A 20,023-nucleotide genomic window follows, 5' to 3' on the forward strand; every position below is an offset into this window, starting at 1 on the left:
TTGCAAGTGATGACTTCCTCTTATGTAACGCTGCTCATGTACAAAACAAGGAAGTCGGTGCATGCCCACTTCCTGGATGGACTGACCAGCCCATTGGACTAAGGACACACAGACCTCAGCTGGGCTTGATAATCACTCTGAGCGTCTGAGTTGAGTCTGCGCCATGTTGTAAAAAGGTTTATAGGTTTGGCGTACACCCCTGTTTCCAAGCAGACTGGAGCTTTGGCACTTAGGCATGAAAGGGAAGTCCTGGGCTCTAAAAAAAGGATGTGACTTTAGGAAAAAATTGTTTGGCCTTTCTTTTGCAACACACGGTGACCTAGTGGGTCATGGGAGTTTTGTAAAGTTTTCCTTGAGCAATTGAAAACTTTCACTTCCTTCGAGGTTTTTCCCACAAAAAAAGTCGATTCATGTAGTTTTGATGATAACAATCTAGTCCTTGGGTAACCTTGTTTTTGTTACGACAAAGAAATAAAATGTGGATGGATTTAAACATTTGTGGAACTGTTGAAAATCATATTCTACGTATTTTGTCGGCCCAAGTTAAGCATTTTTCGAGCATGAAATGGGACAAGCGGTAGAAAATGGATTAATGGAAATGGCTAAATGGACTAAAAGGATCAATATCACAGTAGTATTGGCTACAGGATGAAATCAAACCAATCAGCTAGGGTTTAGGAGTGGGTACCTAATCCGGCACTTTTTTGCCACCGACCGAATCCCGCCGGCCCCATTGATTCACATAAAATCCAACGGTGCCATGTTTCGGTACTTAGCTTGCCCGTGACGTCACGCCCGGTTGCCGACTCAGCTGGCTCTTCGCAACTCTAATTGGAACTTAATATCATACTTGCAAATGATAATTGAACGATAGTAAAACAATATGGACAGCAGATAACTGGACAGCAGTTATCATAATCAACTCATTTTTAAATGTTGCACTAAAAAAAATTGATTTTGTTGTCAAACAATATTTATTAACACACACAAAAAGTACCGAAAATTTGTACCGTTGAGTACAGCATCGATACCCAGGTAACTGGAATTGGTACCCTATTTGTTCAAATGTGAACGATACTCATCACTACAAGGGCTGCAATTATTAGTCAATTAAATTCATTATTTGAATAGAAGATACCATCGATTTATATTTTGTTGCTTCAATTAATCCTTTAATGAGTGTAACTACAGATGTAACGATAAACGGTAATAATTATAACCGTGGTAAAATCCCCAACAATTAAATATTCCGTTTCAAATTAAAATTGTAATTATTAAATAAAAAATGATGGAAAAAAACATGTTTAATAGCCGCATTTTGACAAACTCACGGACTAACTGGCGCCACCTCGCTCGCTTAAATGCTAACATGAAAACAAGAGAAATTACCGTCTTTCCCCATCAGTGTTAATTCTCACAGCTGTTTTTAATTTAGTTTTAGTGATAGTCTTTTGACGAAAATGGATTTCAGTTTTAGTCATATTTTAGTCATCTAAACCAATTTAGTTTTAGTCTACTTTTAGTCGACAAAAATAACAGTACATTTTGTGAACTAATGTACTATAATCAGGTGTGCCTTATATATAAATAAATAAATGATAAATGGGTTATACTTGTATAGCTCTTTTCTACCTTCAAGGTACTCAAAGCGCTTTGACAGTATTTCCACATTCACCCATTCACACACACATTCACACACTGATGGCGGGAGCTGCCATGCAAGGCGCTAACCAGCAGCCATCAGGAGCAAGGGTGAAGTGTCTCACCCAAGGACACAACGGACGTGACTAGGATGGTAGAAGGTGGGGATTGAACCCCAGTAACCCTCTGATTGCTGGCACGGCCACTCTACCAACTTCGCCACGCCGTCCCTATATGAAAAGAGATCAAAAATAGACCATTCATCAGCAGTGCGCCTTATAATCCGGTGCGCCCTATGGTACAGAAAATACGGTACTGTAATATCATTTCATTCCCCACATAAATCCGATCTAATCTTGTAAATGTCCATCACTTGTTTTAACACTTGCCCTCCATATACTCACTTCGGAGGAATTGATTCCATAATATGTTTATTATTGTGGCTGTGGCGCCACATCTTTTACTGAAAGCTGTTTCTAATCATTTGCTGCACGTCTATAAGATTATTACTGTGTGCGTGTACTCATGGCGTGTCCATAACAAAAGGAAATGATTGATTTTCCCCTCGAATTAAACAAACAAAATAAAAACAGATGCTGATGGTCATTTGGAGATTTCATAAGAAGGGAATGCAAGTGGACATCACTTACTAATCTATATTCAGGGTTTATGGTCATTACTGTGCTGACTTCTGCAACATAACCTTTTTATAAGTGGCAGTGGAAGTTGTTGGAGATGGAAACTTCTTCACTCCCTTCAATTGACTTCTCGTGTGTTCACAATCTTCCACAGGAAATAAAGGAAGTGTTCTCAAAGCAAACCATCATAAAACTTTTCCAAAATGTACAGGCAAAAGTTACATTTCAACACTCCTAACTGTCCTTCAAGTGCAAAAAGAAGCAAACTAATACAAAAATAAAAATAATACATAAATAAAACTTGTGAATAATAGTACCCCGTAGCAGTGTTTAGTGAAAACCACAAGGGACATATTTAACACGCTTAACTGTCATTCAAGTGTAAAAAGAAGTAAACACGACACAAAAATATAACTTACACAACAAAAAAACTTATTATAATAAAGTTATTCACCCTTGACCCTTGTCAATGTTGAAGTGGGACTACATGTTGTACTGAGCAGCCAGGACAGGGACTTAACCACACAAGTTAAACTTCCTGTTCTATGTTTATCATCACACTTTTCCTCTTTTCTTTTTGTAAGAAAAAGCTAAACACACGTTTGGATTTCAAACTTTTAGAACCTCATGGCACTTTGTACCACAGTGCTGTATTATAGTAGTACCAAAAGTAAATGTTTATTATACCACAGTACTGTATTATAGTAGTACCACAAGTAAATGTTTAATATACCACAGTACTGTATTATAGTAGTACCACAAGTAAATGTTTATTATACCACATAGTACCACAAGTAAATGTTTATTATACCGCAGTACTGTATTATAGCAGTACCACAAGTAAATGTTTATTATACCACAGTACTGTATTATAGTAGTACCACAAGTAAACGTTTATTATACCACAGTACTGAATTATAGTAGTACCACAAGTAAATGTTCATTATACCACAGTACTGTATTATAGTAGTACCACAAGTAAATGTGTATTATACAACAGTACTGTATTACAGTAGTACCACAAGTAAATGTGTATTATACAACAGTACTGTATTACAGTAGTACCACAAGTACATGTTTATTATACCACAGTACTGTATTACAGTAGTACCACAAGTTAATGTTTATATGTTTATTGTGCCACATTACTGTATAGTAGCACAAGTAAATGTTTATTGTACAACAGTATTGTGTTAGTATCTCAAGTAAATGTTTGTATCACAGCACTGTATTAGTACTTCAAGTAAATGTTTTGCTGTATACTACAGTACTCTATTAGTACCTCAGGTAAATGTTGTGTACTACTACTACTACTACAGTAGTATATTAGTACCTCAAGTAAATGTTGTTTACCACAATAATGGATTAGTACCTCAAGTAAATGTTGTGTACTACAGTACTGTATTAGTACCTCAAGCAGATGTTTTGCTGCGTACCACAGTTCTGTATTAGTACCTCAAGGAAATGCTTTGCTGTGTACTACAGTACTGTATCAGTACCTCAAGTAAATGTTGCGTACTACAGATCTGTATCAGTAGCTCAATAATTGTTTTGCTGTGTACTACAGTACTGTATTACTAGCTCAAGTACATTTTGTGTACTACAGTCTGTATTAGTACCTCAAGTAAATGTTGTGTACTACAGTTTATATTAGTACCTCAAGTAAATGGTGTGTACTACAGTCTGTATTAGTACTTCAAGTAAATGTTTTGTTGTGTACTACAAACAGTACTAAATATTGTGTACTACAGTACTGTATTAGTAGCTCAAGTAAATTTAGTGTACTGCAGTTCCATATTAGTACCTCAAGCAAATGTTTTGTTGTGTACTACAGTACTATATTAGTAGCTCAAGTAAATGTTTTGTTGTGTACTACAGTCTGTATTAGTACCTCAAGTAAATGTTTTGTACTACAGTCTATATTAGTACCTCAAGTAAATGTTGTGTACTAGTCTGTATTAGTACCTCAAGTAAATGTTTTGTTGTGTACTACAGTACTGTATTAGTACTAAGGCTGAAAGGACGCGTCGACATAGTCGACGTCATCGGTTACATAAATACGTCGACGCCGTTTTTGTGCGTCGACGCGTCGCATATTTACGTCACACTACCGTCATGGCGAAGCGCAAAGCAGACGATCAAAGCAGACGATGCGAGCGGTGCGAGCGAGGGGGAAAAATCACGCCAAAAGTCGTCAAAAGTGTGGGAGTATTTCAATAAACGGCCTAATAATGTTGTTGTATGCACACTGTGTCGAGCGTAAATGGCCTATCATAGCAGCACAACGGCTATGAACGAACATTTGAAAAGAAAACCATCAACCATCAACTAGTCAATCGTCCGTGTGAGCATACGTTGTCATCATTACACAAAAACATGAATGTGTCATTTGTATCTGCTAGGGGTGTAACGGTACGTGTTTTGTATTGAACCGTTTCGGTACGGGGGTGTACCGAACGAGTTTCTAAGCTAAAGCTAAAGTCTTAACAAGCTGCTTTGCTCCTTCTGCCTCTGTCTCAGCACGCAGCATTGTCCCACCCACACAACCATCTGATTGGTACACACAAAGCATTATCAGCCAATCAGCAGTGCGTATTCAGAGCGCATGTAGTCAGTGCTTCAGCGTGGAGCAGATAGGTGTTTAGCAGGTGAGCATCAGGCAGCGGACTCCCCCCAAATGATAATAAACACCTCCCGGTCAACTACTAGTAACATCACTATGAGCCCGTTGACCTTCTAGGAATATAAACTGGAGCTCAGCTCACTCGCAGTCCTGGCTTGAGGTGAAGGCTAATTACCTTTTAGTTCCAGCCACATCGACCACTTCTGTTTGCTATTTTCAGCTGCTGGGAATATTGTAAACATGAAAAGAACCAGAGCATGTAGACATGCTAACCTTTCTTCATTACGACTGTTAGTCACTCACTGGAATGAGTAGAATTGGTTATTGTGTACTGTGTTGGACTGGATGTTTATTTTGCACATTTTAAAAGCAATACTTAATGTTTACAGTGCTCCAGAATATTTAGATTGGCACTTTTTTGTATTGGATGTTTATCTTTATTTTTGCACATTTGAGCAAATAAGCAATACTTTCACTTTTGTTGAAATGTTTACACTGTTGTTACAGAATATTTCGTTTTGCACTTTTTTGTATTGGATGTTTATCTTTATTTTTGCACATTTTAAAGCAAAATAAGCAATACTTTTACTTTTGAAATGCTTATACTATTGCAGAATATTAAGATTTGCACTGGATGTTGACTTTTATATTTGCACATTAAAAAGCAAATAAGCTACTTTTAATTTTGTTAAATGTTAAAAGTTTTAAATGTTTACATTGTTACAGAATATTTAGTCATGTTGTTGTCAATGTTGACTGAGTGGCCATACTTCTTTTTTTTTTGTAAATAAAAGCCATGCCTTTTGAAAAAACTGGTCTACATTTATTTTTTCATCTTCATTTTGAATAAAAAAATAATCGGTAAAAGGAAAAATAATCTATAGATTAATCGAAAAAAATAATCTATAGATTAACCGATTAATCAAAAAAAATAATCTATAGATTAATAGATAGAAAAATAATTGTTAGCTGCAGCCTTAATTAGTACCATGAGTAAATATTGTGTACTACAGTACTGTATTAGTAGCTCAAGTAAATTTTGTGTACTGCAGTTCTGTATTAGTACCTCAAGCAAATGTTTTGTTGTGTACTACAGTACTGTATTAGTACCTCAAGTAAATGTTGTGTACTATAGTCTGTATTAGTACCTCAAGGAAATGTTGTGTACTACAGTACTATATTAGTACCTCAAGTAAATGTTTTGTTGTGGACTATAGTCTGTATTAGTACCTCAAGTAAATGTTTTGTTGTGTACTACAGTCTGTATTAGTACTTTGAGTAAATATTGCATAGTACAGTGCTGTATTAGTAGCTTCAGTAAACGTTTTGTGTACTACAGCTCTGTATTAGTAGCTGAAGTAAAAGTTGTGTGTACGACAGTTAGGGCTGCAACTAACGATTAATTTGATAATCGATTAATCTGTCGATTATTACTTCGATTAATAGTCGGATAAAAGAAAAACAAATTCTATCCTTTCCAGTATTTTATTGGGGGAAAAAACAGCATACTGGCACCATACTTATTTTGATTATTTTTTCTCAGCTGTTTGTACATGTTGCAGTTTATAAATAAAGGTTTATAAAAAATAAAAATAAAATAAATACATTTAAAAAATGCCTCTGCGCATGCACATAGCATAGATGCATTGAATCGATGACTAAATGAATCGCCAACTATTTTTATAATCGATTTTAATCGATTAGTTGTTGCAGCCCTAACGACAGTACTGTATCAGGAGCTGAAGTAAAAGTGGTGTGTACTACAGTACTGTATCAGGAGCTGAAGTAAAAGTGGTGTGTACTACAGTACTGTATCAGGAGCTGAAGTAAAAGTGGTGTGTACTACAGTACTGTATCAGGAGCTGAAGTAAAAGTGGTGTGTACCACAGCAGTGATCCCCAACCTTTTTGTAACTGCAAACCGGTCAACGCTTGAAAATTTGTCCCACGGAGGTATGTTTTTTTTGTTTGTTTTGTTTTGTTTTTTTGTCATAAAAAAATACAATCATGTGTGCTTACGGACTGTATCTCTGCAGACTGTATTGATCTATATTGATATATAATGTAGGAACCAGAAATATTAATAACAGAAAGAAACACTTCTCCAAAGTGGGCTGGCTCAGGGTGGAGGACAGAGTAAAACAACTTGCACTGAGCCTAGTCTATAAAATCCGCTACACCTCCCTAATACCGAGGTACATGTCAAACTACTTCCTTATTGTGAATGACCGCCATAACCACAACACCAGGGGGAGTTCCACAAACCACGTTAAACCCAGATTCCGATCTAACAAAGGTCTAAACTCATTCTCCTTCTATGCCACATCAATATGGAATGCACTCCCAACAGGTGTAAAAGAAAGTGCATCTCTATCCTCCTTCAAAACCGCACTAAAACAACACCTCCAGGCAACTTCAACCCTTGACTAACACCCTCCCACTTCCACCTCCCCGGATTGTAAATAACCAAATGTAAATAATCAAATGTATTTGTAATGTATATACTTGTTGTTATGCTATCTGAACTCACTATGTTCTCTGCTCGCTGTACATATCCTACCAAGTCAGACCTACACTGTTTCAATGCCCATTTCTCTGATTATGCTATTGTTGATGACTGAAGTGCTGATATCAACCAAACCCTCCTCATCCCACCCCCCGGATTGTAAATAATGTAAATAATTCAATGTATATACTCTGGTGATTAACTTGTGTGATGACTGTATTATGATGATAGTATATATTTGTACCATGAAATGATTACGTGGACCCCAACTTAAACAAGTTGAAAAACTTATTGGGGTGTTACCATTTAGTGGTCAATTGTACGGAATATGTACTGAACTGTGCAATCTACTAATAAAAGTTTCAATCAATCAATCAAAAACAACCCTTTTGTGCAAATGAGTGTAAATGGGAGAGGGAGTTTTTTTGGGTTGGTGCACTAATTGTAAGTGTATCTTGTGTTTTTTATGTTGATTTAATAAAAATTATTTTTATTTTTTTTTTGGTCATAAAAAAATACAATAATGCCTGCTTACGAACTGTATCCCTGCAGACTGTATTGATCTATATTGATATATAATGTAGGAACCAGAAATATTAATAACAGAAAGAAACAACCCTTTTGTGCGAATGAGTGTAAATGGGGGAGGGAGGTTTTTTGGGTTGGTGCACTAATTGTAAGTGTATCTTGTGTTTTTTTATGTTGATTTAATAAAAACTAAAAAATAATGTATCTATTTTTTTACATTTCTTGTGGGGCCCGGTACCAATCGATCAACGGACCGGTACCTGATACAGTACTGTTCTACAGTACTGTATCAGGAGCTGAAGTAAAAGTGTTGTGTACTACACTACTGTATCAGGAGCTGAAGTAAAAGTGGTGTGTACTACACTACTGTATCAGGAGCTGAAGTAAAAGTGGTGTTTTGTGTGGCAGGTTCCACTGCGCGGTCCTACGAGGCAGCGGACGAGGCCGTTGAACATGAACCACTACGCCAACAAGAAGAGCGTGGCAGAGAGCATGCTGGACGTAGCTCTGCTGATGGCCAACGCGTCGCAGCTGAAGGCCGTGATGGAACAAGGGCCTAACACCTCCTTCTACGTGCCACTCATCGTCCTCATCAGCGTCTCCCTCCTCCTGCAAATCCTGGTTGGGATTCTGCTCATTTTCATCGGTAAGACTTGTTTTCTTGACTTGTTTCATAAGGGAAGTAACCTTCAGTCATTTGTAAGGAATATTAGAACACGTTCGATGCCACTATGGGCCTCATCTACTAAGACCCAAATACCACACGTGTGCAAACAATAACATTGCGTGTATTATTAGTGGGCGTGTGATCTACTAAGACTGTGTGTGCAATTGATAACAAGTGGTGCAGACCGCCTTATTTAAATTAGGTTTTGCGTGTACTAATGGCTGTGGCCATGGAAAAACTAATTTCCCTCCATATTTCTGTTATTATGCTCTGCAGCCTGTGTGCGATGTTGTTTAAACCATATGATTTCCATTGGTTGTGATATTGTACACAGGCATGACGCACTTCTTCCTGAAAATAGATAAATAGTACTTTATTGATTCCTTCAGGAGAGTTCCCTCAGGAAAATTAAAATAGCCTAATTTATGTGTAAAATTTGTTGGTTAGAGATTTGTTTTTGACAAAATGCTTGTCTATTCAGCTATTATTGTCCCAGCACCTCAACCCTTAGTAAGAGGCAGTGGAAGTTTGAAGTTCCTTGGAGTAGCCCAGTCCATCCAGCTGGATTCGGCTGCGTATTTGGCAACCTCAGTCAGGCAGGGGACTACAGAATTTTGACCGTGATTGCAGTACCATTTCTGGCCACACTATTGCATATGGCTCCTTTAAATGTGCTTTAAAGGCCTACTGAAATTATTTTTATTTATTTAAACGGGAATAGCAGATCCATTCTATGTGTCATACTTGATCATTTCGCGATATTGCCATATTTTTGCTGAAAGGATTTAGTAGAGAAAATCGACGATAAAGTTTGCAACTTTTGCTCACTGATAAAAAAGCCTTGCCTGTACCGGAAGTAGCCTGACGTCACAGGAGGTAATATTCCTCACAATTTTCCTTTGTTTACAATGGAGCAAGAGAGATTCGGAGCGACAAAGCGACGATTACCCCATTAATTTGAGCGAGGATGAAAGATTCGTGGATGAGGAATGTTAGAGTGAAGAACTAGAGGCAGTGCAGGACGTATCTTTTTTCGCTCTGACCGTAACTTAGGTACAAGCTGGCTCATTGGATTCCACACTCTCTCCTTTTTCTATTGTGGATCACGGATTTGTATTTTAAACCACCTCGGATACTATATGCTCTTGAAAATGAGAGTCGAGCACGCGAAATGGACATTCACAGTGACTTTTATCTCCACGACAATACATCGGCGAAGCTCTTTAGCTACTGAGCTAACGTGATAGCATCGTTCTCAAATGTAGATAGAAACAAAATACATAAATCCCTGACTGGAAGGATAGACAGAAGATCAACAATACTATTAAACCATGTACATGTAACTACACGGTTAATAATTCTCAGCCTGGTAAAGCTTAACAATGCTGTTGCTAACGACGCTAAGGCTAACTTAGCAACTTAGCAACCGGACCTCACAGAGATATGATAAAAACATTAGCGCTCCACCTACGCCAGCCAGCCCTCATCTGCTCCTAAACAGCCGTGCTCACCTGCGTTCCAGCGATCGACGGCGCGACGAAGGACTTCATCCGTGGGTTTGGCGGCTAGCATCGGCTAGGCGTCTGCTATCCAAGTAAGTAGTCCTTGTTGTGTTGCTACAGCCAGCCGCTAATACACCGATCCCACCTACAACATTCTTCTTTGCAGCCTCCATTGTTCATTAAACAAATTGCAAAAGATTCACCAACACAGATGTCCAGAATACTGTGGAATTATGAAATGAAAACAGAGCTTTTTCTACGGGCTCCGAATACTTCCCTTGCCCTCGTGACGTCACACGCATACGTCAGCATAATAAAACGTTTTTAACCGGAAGTGTGGCGGGAAATTTAAAATTGCACTTTATAAGTTAACCCGGCCGTATTGGCATGTGTTGCAATGTTAAGATTTCATCATTGATATATAAACTATCAGACTGCGTGGTTGGTAGTAGTGGGTTTCAGTAGGCCTTTAAAGTACTTATACGCACATTGAAATATTTGGACCATGTTATTTGTTTTAAATAACTAAAATGAATAAACACATTGTTAGAAAACCCACTATTTAAAAAATAAATACAATAAATAAACAGCCACACAATGTACTTTCTTGGCAGAAGAAATATGTTATACATAACATTGTTCTGGCTACTTAAAGAGGAACTGCACTTTTTGGGGGAAATTTTGCCTATCAATCAATCAATCAATGTTTATTTATATAGCCCTAAATCACAAGTGTCTCAAAGGGCTGTACAAGCCACAACGACATCCTCGGTACAGAGCCCACATACGGGCAAGGAAAAACTCACCCCAGTGGGACGTCGGTGAATGACTATGAGAAACCTTGGAGAGGACCGCATATGTGGGTAACCCCCCCCCCCCCCCCCCCTCTAGGGGAGACCGAAAGCAATGGATGTCGAGTGGGTCTGACATAACATTGTGAAAGTCCAGTCCACAGTGGATCCAACACATCAGCGAGAGTCCAGTCCACAGCGGGGCCAACAGGAAACCATCCCGAGCGGAGACGGGTCAGCAGCGCAGAGATGTCCCCAACCGATGCACAGGCTAGTGGTCCACCCGGGGTCCCGACTCTGGACAGCCAGCACTTCATCCATGGCCACCGGACCTATGCAACTCCCCCTCGCAAGGAACAGGGGAGAAGAGGAGAGAAGAAAAGAAACGGCAGATCAACTGGTCTAAAAAAGGCTAGATTATACAAATGAGTTTTAAGATGGGACTTAAATGCTTCTACTGAGGTAGCATCTCTAACTGTTACCGGGAGGGCATTCCAGAGTACTGGAGCCCGAATAGAAAACGCTCTATAGCCCGCAGACTTTTTTTTGGCTCTGGGAATCACTAATAAGCCGGAGTTCTTTGAACGCAGATTTCTTGTCGGGACATATGGTACAATACAATCGGCGAGATAGGCTGGAGCTAAATCGTGTAGTATTTTATACGTAAGTAGTAAAACCTTAAAGTCGCATCTTAAGTGCACAGGAAGCCAGTGCAAGTGAGCCAGTATAGGCGTAATATGATCAAACTTTCTTGTTTTTGTCAAAAGCCTTGCAGCCGCATTTTGTACCAACTGTAATCTTTTAATGCTAGACATAGGGAGACCCGAAAATAATACGTTACAGTAATCGAGACGAGACGTAACGAACGCATGAATAATGATCTCAGCGTCGCTAGTGGACAAGATGGAACGAATTTTAGCGATATTACGGAGATGAAAGAAGGCCGTTTTAGTAACACTCTTAATGTGTGACTCAAACGAGAGAGTTGGGTCGAAGATAATACCCAGATTCTTTACCGAGTCGCCTTGTGTAATTGTTTGGTTGTCAAATGTTAAGGTGGTATTATTAAATAGATGTTGGTGTCTAGCAGGACCGATAATCAGCATTTCCGTTTTCTTAGCGTTGAGTTGCAAAAAGTTAGCGGACATCCATTGTTTAATTTCATTAAGACACGCCTCCAGCTGACTACAATCTGGCGTGTTGGTCAGCTTTAGGGGCATGTAGAGTTGAGTGTCATCAGCATAACAGTGAAAGCTAACACCGTACTTGCGTATGTCACCCAGCGGCAGCATGTAAATACTAAAGAGTGCAGGGCCAAGAACCGAACCCTGGGGAACTCCGCACGTTACCTTGACATAGTCCGAGGTCACATTGTTATGGGAGACGCACTGCATCCTGTCAGTAAGATAAGAGTTAAACCAAGACAAGGCTAAGTCTGACATACCAATACGTGTTTTGATACGCTCTAATAAAATATAATGATCGACGGTATCGAAAGCGGCGCTAAGATCAAGAAGCAGCAACATAGATGACGCATCAGAATCCATCGTTAGCAATAGATCATTAGTCATTTTTGCGAGGGCTGTCTCCGTAGAGTGATTTGCCCTGAAACCGGACTGAAAAGGTTCACAGAGATTGTTAGTCACTAAGTGTTCATTTAGCTGCTGTGCAACAATTTTTTCGAGAATTTTGGAAATAAACGGAAGGTGGGAGACCGGTCGGTAGTTTACCATGAGGTCAGGATCGAGGTTAGGTCTTTTGAGCAGAGGATGAATAACCGCTTTTTTGAATGCTAGGGGAACAGTGCCGGAGGAAAGTGATAAGTTTATAATATTTAACACTGATGGACCTAATAATACAAACAGTTCCTTGATAAGTTTCCCAGGAAGTGGGTCAAGTAAACATGTTGTTTGTTTTATCCCACTTACACGCTGTAATAATTCCTCTAATGTTATTTCATCAAAAATAGAGAGACTATTTTGGAGGGCAGTGTCCGTCGTATATACAGTCGTATCTGTGTTAATAGAACCCAGTTGTAGCTGGGATGCGTTGTCTTTAATCTCCTTTCTAATGAGTTCAATTTTCTTATTAAAGAAATTCATAAAATCATCTGCCAAGTGGGTGGAGCTACTGGGAGAAGTCCCTTGTTGGGTTAGCGATGTTACTGTACTAAACAGAAACTTAGGATCGTTTTTGTTGAGGCGGATGAGATTTGAGTAGTATTTAGCTTTAGCTAAGGTAAGCATGCGTTTATAAGATATTAAACTATCACTCCATGCTTGATGGAAAACCTCAAGTTTAGTCGCGCGCCATTTGCGTTCCAGTTTTCTACATGATAATTTATGAGCTCTAATTTCTTCTGTAAACCATGGGGTGCGCCTTTTAGGGGCCCTTTTTTGCTTTAGCGGTGCTATACTATCAATAATTTCGCGCAAGGCATCGTCAAAGTTGTTAGTGAGGTTATCAATAGAGCCGACATAATTTGGGAATGGTGCCATTACCGAAGGCAGTCGGTCAGCAAGAGTCATCGTTGTGGCAGCATTAATGTTGCGGCCGCTATAGCAGTTATTATTATTATTAGCTTGTTGACAATGAGTCAAAACTTCAAATTTTGTAAGGTAATGATCGGACATTACTTTAGTATATGGAAGTATCATAACTTTGGAGGTGGTGACACCCCTGACAAGCACTAGATCTATTGTATTACCGTTGCGATGCGTGGGTTCATGTATTATTTGTGTAAGACCACAGCTATCAATTATGGTTTGGAGCGCCACGCACTGAGGGTCCGATGGGGTATTCATATGGATATTAAAGTCCCCCATTATGATTATATTGTCGGTGTGCGTCACTAGATCAGCAACGAACTCTGAGAATTCACTGATAAAGTCCGAATACGGCCCAGGGGGCGGTAGATAACAGCCAGGTCGAGAGGTAGCGGTGTGACAGACCTCATAGTAAGCACCTCAAACGATTTATATTTATTATTTAGGTTAGGGGTAAGGTTGAAATTTTCATTGTATATTAGTGCGACACCCCCTCCCCTTTTAAGAGGACGGGCAACATGCGCATTCGTATAGTTAGGAGGAGATGCCTCATTGAGCGCAAAAAATTCGTCTGGTTTGAGCCAGGTTTCGCTAAGACCAATGACGTTAAGATTGTTGTCTCTAATGACCTCATTAACTAATAACGCCTTGGGAGACAATGATCTTATGTTTAAAAAGCCCATATTATAGGTATTGGGCTGTTTTGACGAGTTTTTGTTAAGATTATCCGTAGTGGCAATATTAACAATGTTGCGTTTATTATGCGTAGTGCACTTTAAATAGTTTCGACCATATCTAGGAATTGATATGACGGGAATTTTCCGATTGTTTGCTTGGTGCTGCAATAGACTGGACATATCATAATTTGCCACCTCAGTAGAATGCATGTCCACCTCTGACACAGACACAACAGAAAAAACATTATGTGAATTGTGTATTATTCTAAGAGAATTGCTATGCGTACATGGATTATCCAGCCTGGCGCTGGCTAGTTCTAGCTTAACTGACTCTTCACCCGGACTAACAGACATTGTAATTGCCTGTGACCGGGCTTGCTCTAGTGTAGTCAATCAAGTGAGACTTAAATAGTAGTCTATGTTTCTAGACAGGATGATGGCGCCTTCCTGGTTAGGGTGAAGGCCGTCTCTCATCAGCAAGCCTGGTTTGCCCCAGAAAGAGGGCCAGTTATCAATAAACGTTAGTCCCTGTTGCCTACAGAAGCTAGGCAGCCACTTGTTAAGCGAGACTAATCTGCTATATCTCTCATCATTGCCTCTCGCAGGCAGGGGGCCAGAGACAATTACTCGATGCCTGGACATCTTTCTGGCGAGATCACAAGTCCTGGCTATGTTTCTCTTTGTAATCTCTGACTGTCTCATTCTAGTGTCATTGGAGCCAACGTGTACTACTATATTCGCATAATTAGTGGTGCGATTAGCCTGTCGTACGTGTTTACTAGGCCTGTTGCGAGTTAGCTCCCTAAGATTAGCTTCAATGTCAGGTGCTCTGGCCCCAGGGATACACTTTACTGTGGCTGGTTTGCTAAGCTTTATGTTTCGGGTGATGGAGTCCCCTATGACTAAGGTGTGGTGCCCGGTAGACTGGGGTGTAGGACTAGCTAAAGAGCTAAATCTATTATGCGTCTCAACCGGTACACCGTAGCTTGTAGGCCGCTTAGGACTGCTACAAGCTGGGCTAGTTAGCTCGCTACAGCTAACGCTAGCAGATGTGTCCGCAACATCTAAAGTTACGACATTACTCTGCTCTAACTGGCGGACACGGCCCTCTAGCAGAGCCAACCTCTCCGTGAGTATGGTGCAAGACGCGCAGGAAGCCATTACTCACAGTGTTTTCTGTCACCGAGTGAAGTTCCTGCTGTCCTCAGGGAAGTGGTCGCGGTCTGCGGGAGTAGCTTCCTACTTACCTTCTGACCGGCGCTGCCTTTCTCCGCGCTAGCTTAGCAGCTAGCTAGCTGAGGAAAGGGTGGTGGGACAGAGATCGGGTGATTTGCAAGTTAAATACTACCACTATATATGTTTGAGAAGTGATAAAGAAAGCTGTAGAACAATTAAAAGCACACAGATAGAGCGATACTTAGCCTTTTTCGCAACAGCGAACAGACGGCGAGCAGTCACGCACGGTGAACCGCATTCACAATCCTTATGTAAGACAAACACACACAGGTATTGTTTTTTTACGCATTCTAACTCGTAAATAAATGCAAGCAAAAAGTCTGCTTACAATGGAGCCTATGGAAATCGCTCTATTCCTCCTTTAAAGCACTTTAAAAACATCCAAACACCTCCATCATGGTTTTATATATACGCTGCAAGTATATATGTAATGTAGTAACAGGCACAATCATAACAACATGTACATATTTTGATCATTTTTACGCATTAATTTGACTAACGTTTGCTTTTCCTTCCAACAACATCACGGATTATTACTCACTCCAACAAGCATAATAAAACATCACTTACTGTACAATGTCAGCTGTCAATAGGATGCCGGCTGCTGGGATGTTGATCTATTCCCATTCAGGTAAAGAATGACTCATAATCCTTGCGAAGGGTTAAAAAAAGGGTGGGTGCAAGCCAGCATCTTCTATGTCTTTCTCGCCATTTCAGGGTCTAAATTGGCTGTTAAACTTTATGTCCACATCATTTTACTATCAAGGTGAGAGGCATAATTTATAATCTGGAATACACTTTTACGAGCTGCGGGGCGAGAAAGCAGCTCACAAGCTGATGATTCAGCAGCAGAAGGAAGTTGCCTCTCTCGGATCAATGCGCCGTTAAATGTAGGTCCTTAATGTTTGCGCTTATAATACCAAGATCGGTAATATTTGGTTAATATTCAGGTAACGACATGTAAATGGTGTGTTGTTGGTGCTTTTTGAATGGTTATTTAGAGGGCTTTATGGGCGGAATAAATGCACTTTTAGAATGCATTAAACAAAGACACGTGTTGTGATTGGTAGGCAACATTCCATCAAAGTGCATTTCCTCTTTAAGAGCCATATGATTTTTATTTGAGAGTATAATGTTTATTTTCTTCGTTTCAATTTGTAAAAGTTTGTGTTTTTTTAATGATTTTGAAAAAACGTGTTGGGTGCGTCACGTCTGGTTTATTTGACATCACCCAAATTCACTTCCTGTTGTCATATTGCTTTGAGTATCGATCGATCTTTTTGTCTAAGACAGTGGTTCTTAACCTTGTTCGAAGTACCGAACCCCACCAGTTTTATATGCGCATTCACCGAACCCTTCTTTAGTGAAAAATAAAATGTTTTGTTTTTTTTTCAAGTTCAAGACAAAGTTATGTTTTTGGTAACACTTTAGTATGGGGAACATATTCTAAGTAACAGACTTAATATAGAGTTATTTGGGCACTAGGGGAACATATTCTAAGTAACAAAGACTTAATTGAGAGTTATTTGGTTAGTGTTAGGGTTACAGGGTTAGGGTCAGGGTTAGAGGGTTAGGGTTATAATAAGGCCATGCCGAATAAGGCATTAATAAGTACTTAATAATGACTAGTTAAAGGCCTACTGAAACCCACTACTACCGACCACGCAGTCTGATAGTTTATATATCAATGATGAAATCTTAACATTATAACACATGCCAATACGGCCGGGTTAACTTATAAAGTGACATTTTAAATTTGCCGCTAAACTTCCGGTTCGAAACGCCTCTGAGGATGCCGTATGCGCGTGACGTAACCCGGAGAACACGGATATGCCTACCACATTGAAGCCAATACGAAAAAGCTCTGTTTTCATTTCATAATTCCACAGTATTCTGGACATCTGTGTTCGTGAATCTGTTGCAATCATGTTCATTGCATTATGGAGAAGGAAGCTGAGCAAGCAAAGAAGAAAGTTGTCGGTGCAAAATGGACGTATTTTTCGAACGTAGTCAGCAACAACAGTACACAGCCGGCGCTTCTTTGTTTACATTCCCGGAAGATGCAGTCAAGATGGAAGAACTCGGATAACAGAGACTCTAACCAGGAGGACTTTTGACTTCGATACACAGACGCCTGTAGAGAACTGGGACAACACAGACTCTTACCAGGATTACTTTGATTTGGATGACAAAGATGCAGACGTGCTACTGTGAGTATGCAGCTTTGGCTTCTAAACATTTGATCGCTTGACCGTATGTGCGCAACTTTTTTTTGCGTATGTACGTAACTTTTTTAAAATATATAAGCTTTATGAACCTTGGGTTAGGTGAACGGTCTTTTGGGCTGAGTGATTGTGTGTGTTGATCAGGTGTTTGAATTGTATTGGCGTGTTCTATGGAGCTAGGAGCTAGCATAGGAGCTAGGAGCTAGCATAACAAACACGCAGGTGTTTTTATGCAGGATTAATTTGTGGCATATTAAATATAAGCCTGGTTGTGTTGTGGCTAATAGAGTATATATATGTCTTGTGTTTATTTACTGTTGTAGTCATTTCCAGCTGAATATCAGGTCACCCCCGGCTCTCACAGCATCTTCCCTATCTGAATAGCTTCAACTCCCCACTAGTCCTTCACTTGCACTTTACTCATCCACAAATCTTTCATCCTCGCTCAAATTAATGGGGAAATTGTCGCTTTCTCGGTCCGAATCTCTCTCACTTCATGCGGCCATCATTGTAAACAATAGGGAACTTTGCGTATATGTTCAACTGACTACGTCACGCTACTTCCGGTAGGGGCAAGCCTTTTTTTCATCAGATACCAAAAGTTGCAATCTTTATTGTTGTTGTTCTATACTAAATCCTATCAGCAAAAATATGGCAATATCGCGAAATGATCAAGTATGACACATAGAATAGATCTGCTATCCCCGTTTAAATTAAAAAAAATCATTTCAGTAGGCCTTTAAGAACCAATATGATACTAATTTGCATGTTAATAAGCAATTAATTAATGGTGAATATGTTCCCCATACTAAAGTGTTACCATGTTTTTTTTACTGGTGCACAAAATGAACCATGCATGAACATCACCTTGTTCAAACAACAAAACCAACACAGTGCATAAACTCACAACAAATTACACACCTGCACAGTCTGACTTCTGCTGGTGCCGTATCCGTAATACGCCGATAGGGAGACATTTTTATTTACACGATGAGTAGCGTGGGTCTTGTCCTGCGCCGAACCCCTGAGCTCGACTCACCGAACCCCTAGGGTTCGATCGAACCCAGGTTAAGAACCACTGCTCTAAGAGAATACAGCCTGTAGGCTAACAATTGAATATGGTGAATGGGTTATACTTGTATAGCACTTTTCTACCTTCAAGGTACTCAATGCGCTTTGACACTATTTCCACATTCACACACTGATGGCGGGAGCTGTCATGCAAGGCCCTAACCACGATCCATCAGGAGCAAGGGTGAAGTGTCTTGCTCAAGGACACAAAGGACGTGACTAGGATGGCAGAAGCCGGGATCAAACCTGGAACCCTCGAGTTGCTGGCATGGCCGCTCTATCACCCGAGCCACGCCGTCCCCATACATCACAATCTCTTAGTTGCTCGGACAGTAATGTGTTTGTATACATTTAGATTGGGGAATATCCTTTTTAATAGAGAAAGACGTTTTTGTCTCTTGTTTTCATGCTAGCATTTTAGCTAGCAAGTGCTAGCTTGTTCCTCCAGGAAATGAATAGTGTCAATTAGGGCTGGGCGATATATCGATATACTCGATATATCGCGGGGTTGTCTCTGTACGATACAGAAAATGACTATATCGTGATATTCCAGTATACGTTCTCACGCAGTTGCTTTTAGCTGCGGGCATTACACTACATGAGTTTCCCACTCTTTCTTGTCTCTCCTTCTCACAGAGACTTAAACAAGCGTACCTTCTTATATACGTCACGTGTGCAACGTCAGCGAGGTAGCGACGTGGTAACGTTAGCTGTGATGCTAACGGTGAGGTGCGGGTGGTAATACGAGAGAGAGAAGGTGTGAATCTGGTAACAAATGGAGGAATAATTAATTACCAAGAAAAACAGCACGGGATCCATCGTCTGGCGGTGGTTTGGCTTCAAGCGGGAATATGTTCAACATTTATGCGGCAAAAGCGTTGCTACAAAAAGTAGCAGCTCTACTAATGTAGCATCATTTGAAAAGTTACCCGCTAGAGAATGAGGAGTTCTTGAAACTCTGCATGTCAACATCTCCGGCCGGTGCCACACCAACAAAATGCCGAAGCAACTATTTCCAGATCAACACCGTATGAAAAAAAAAAAAGTCAACAACAGAAGGAGATAACGTCCGCAGGAACCTATTATGCAGCTCATTTTTATTTGACAGCTATTGAAATAGATTGTGTGACATCATGCACAAAAGTGCACTTTATTTGTTTTAAACTATTGTAGTGGCATTCTGTACAAAAAGTACACTTTAATTTAGTGATGTTTTTATATGTCATCTTAGTGACATCATGCACAAAAGTGCACTAACAGCTTGTTTTAAAATGTCTGACAATCTTGCACTTTCTGTTTTGGAAATGATATGAATGTTTGTGCCACTGCTTAAAGGCCTACTGAAATGAATTTTTTTTATTTAAACGGGGATA

The 20,023-nt window shown here is 39.8% G+C and overlaps 1 protein-coding gene across 3 annotated transcripts in view; it reads left to right on the forward strand.

The window, feature by feature from the left end:
* ninj1 (ninjurin 1) overlaps positions 1-20,023 on the forward strand; it is a 41,162-nt gene that overhangs the window by 12,406 nt on the left and 8,733 nt on the right. For all 3 annotated transcript variants that reach the window (XM_062052506.1, XM_062052511.1, XM_062052518.1), the window contains exon 2: positions 8,344-8,581. In XM_062052506.1, the coding sequence (XP_061908490.1) occupies positions 8,344-8,581 (238 nt within the window). The remainder of the gene's footprint in view (positions 1-8,343; positions 8,582-20,023) is intronic.

The sequence above is a fragment of the Entelurus aequoreus genome, linkage group LG01 (genome assembly GCF_033978785.1).
Source record: "Entelurus aequoreus isolate RoL-2023_Sb linkage group LG01, RoL_Eaeq_v1.1, whole genome shotgun sequence".
Taxonomy (NCBI): Eukaryota; Metazoa; Chordata; class Actinopteri; order Syngnathiformes; family Syngnathidae; genus Entelurus; species Entelurus aequoreus.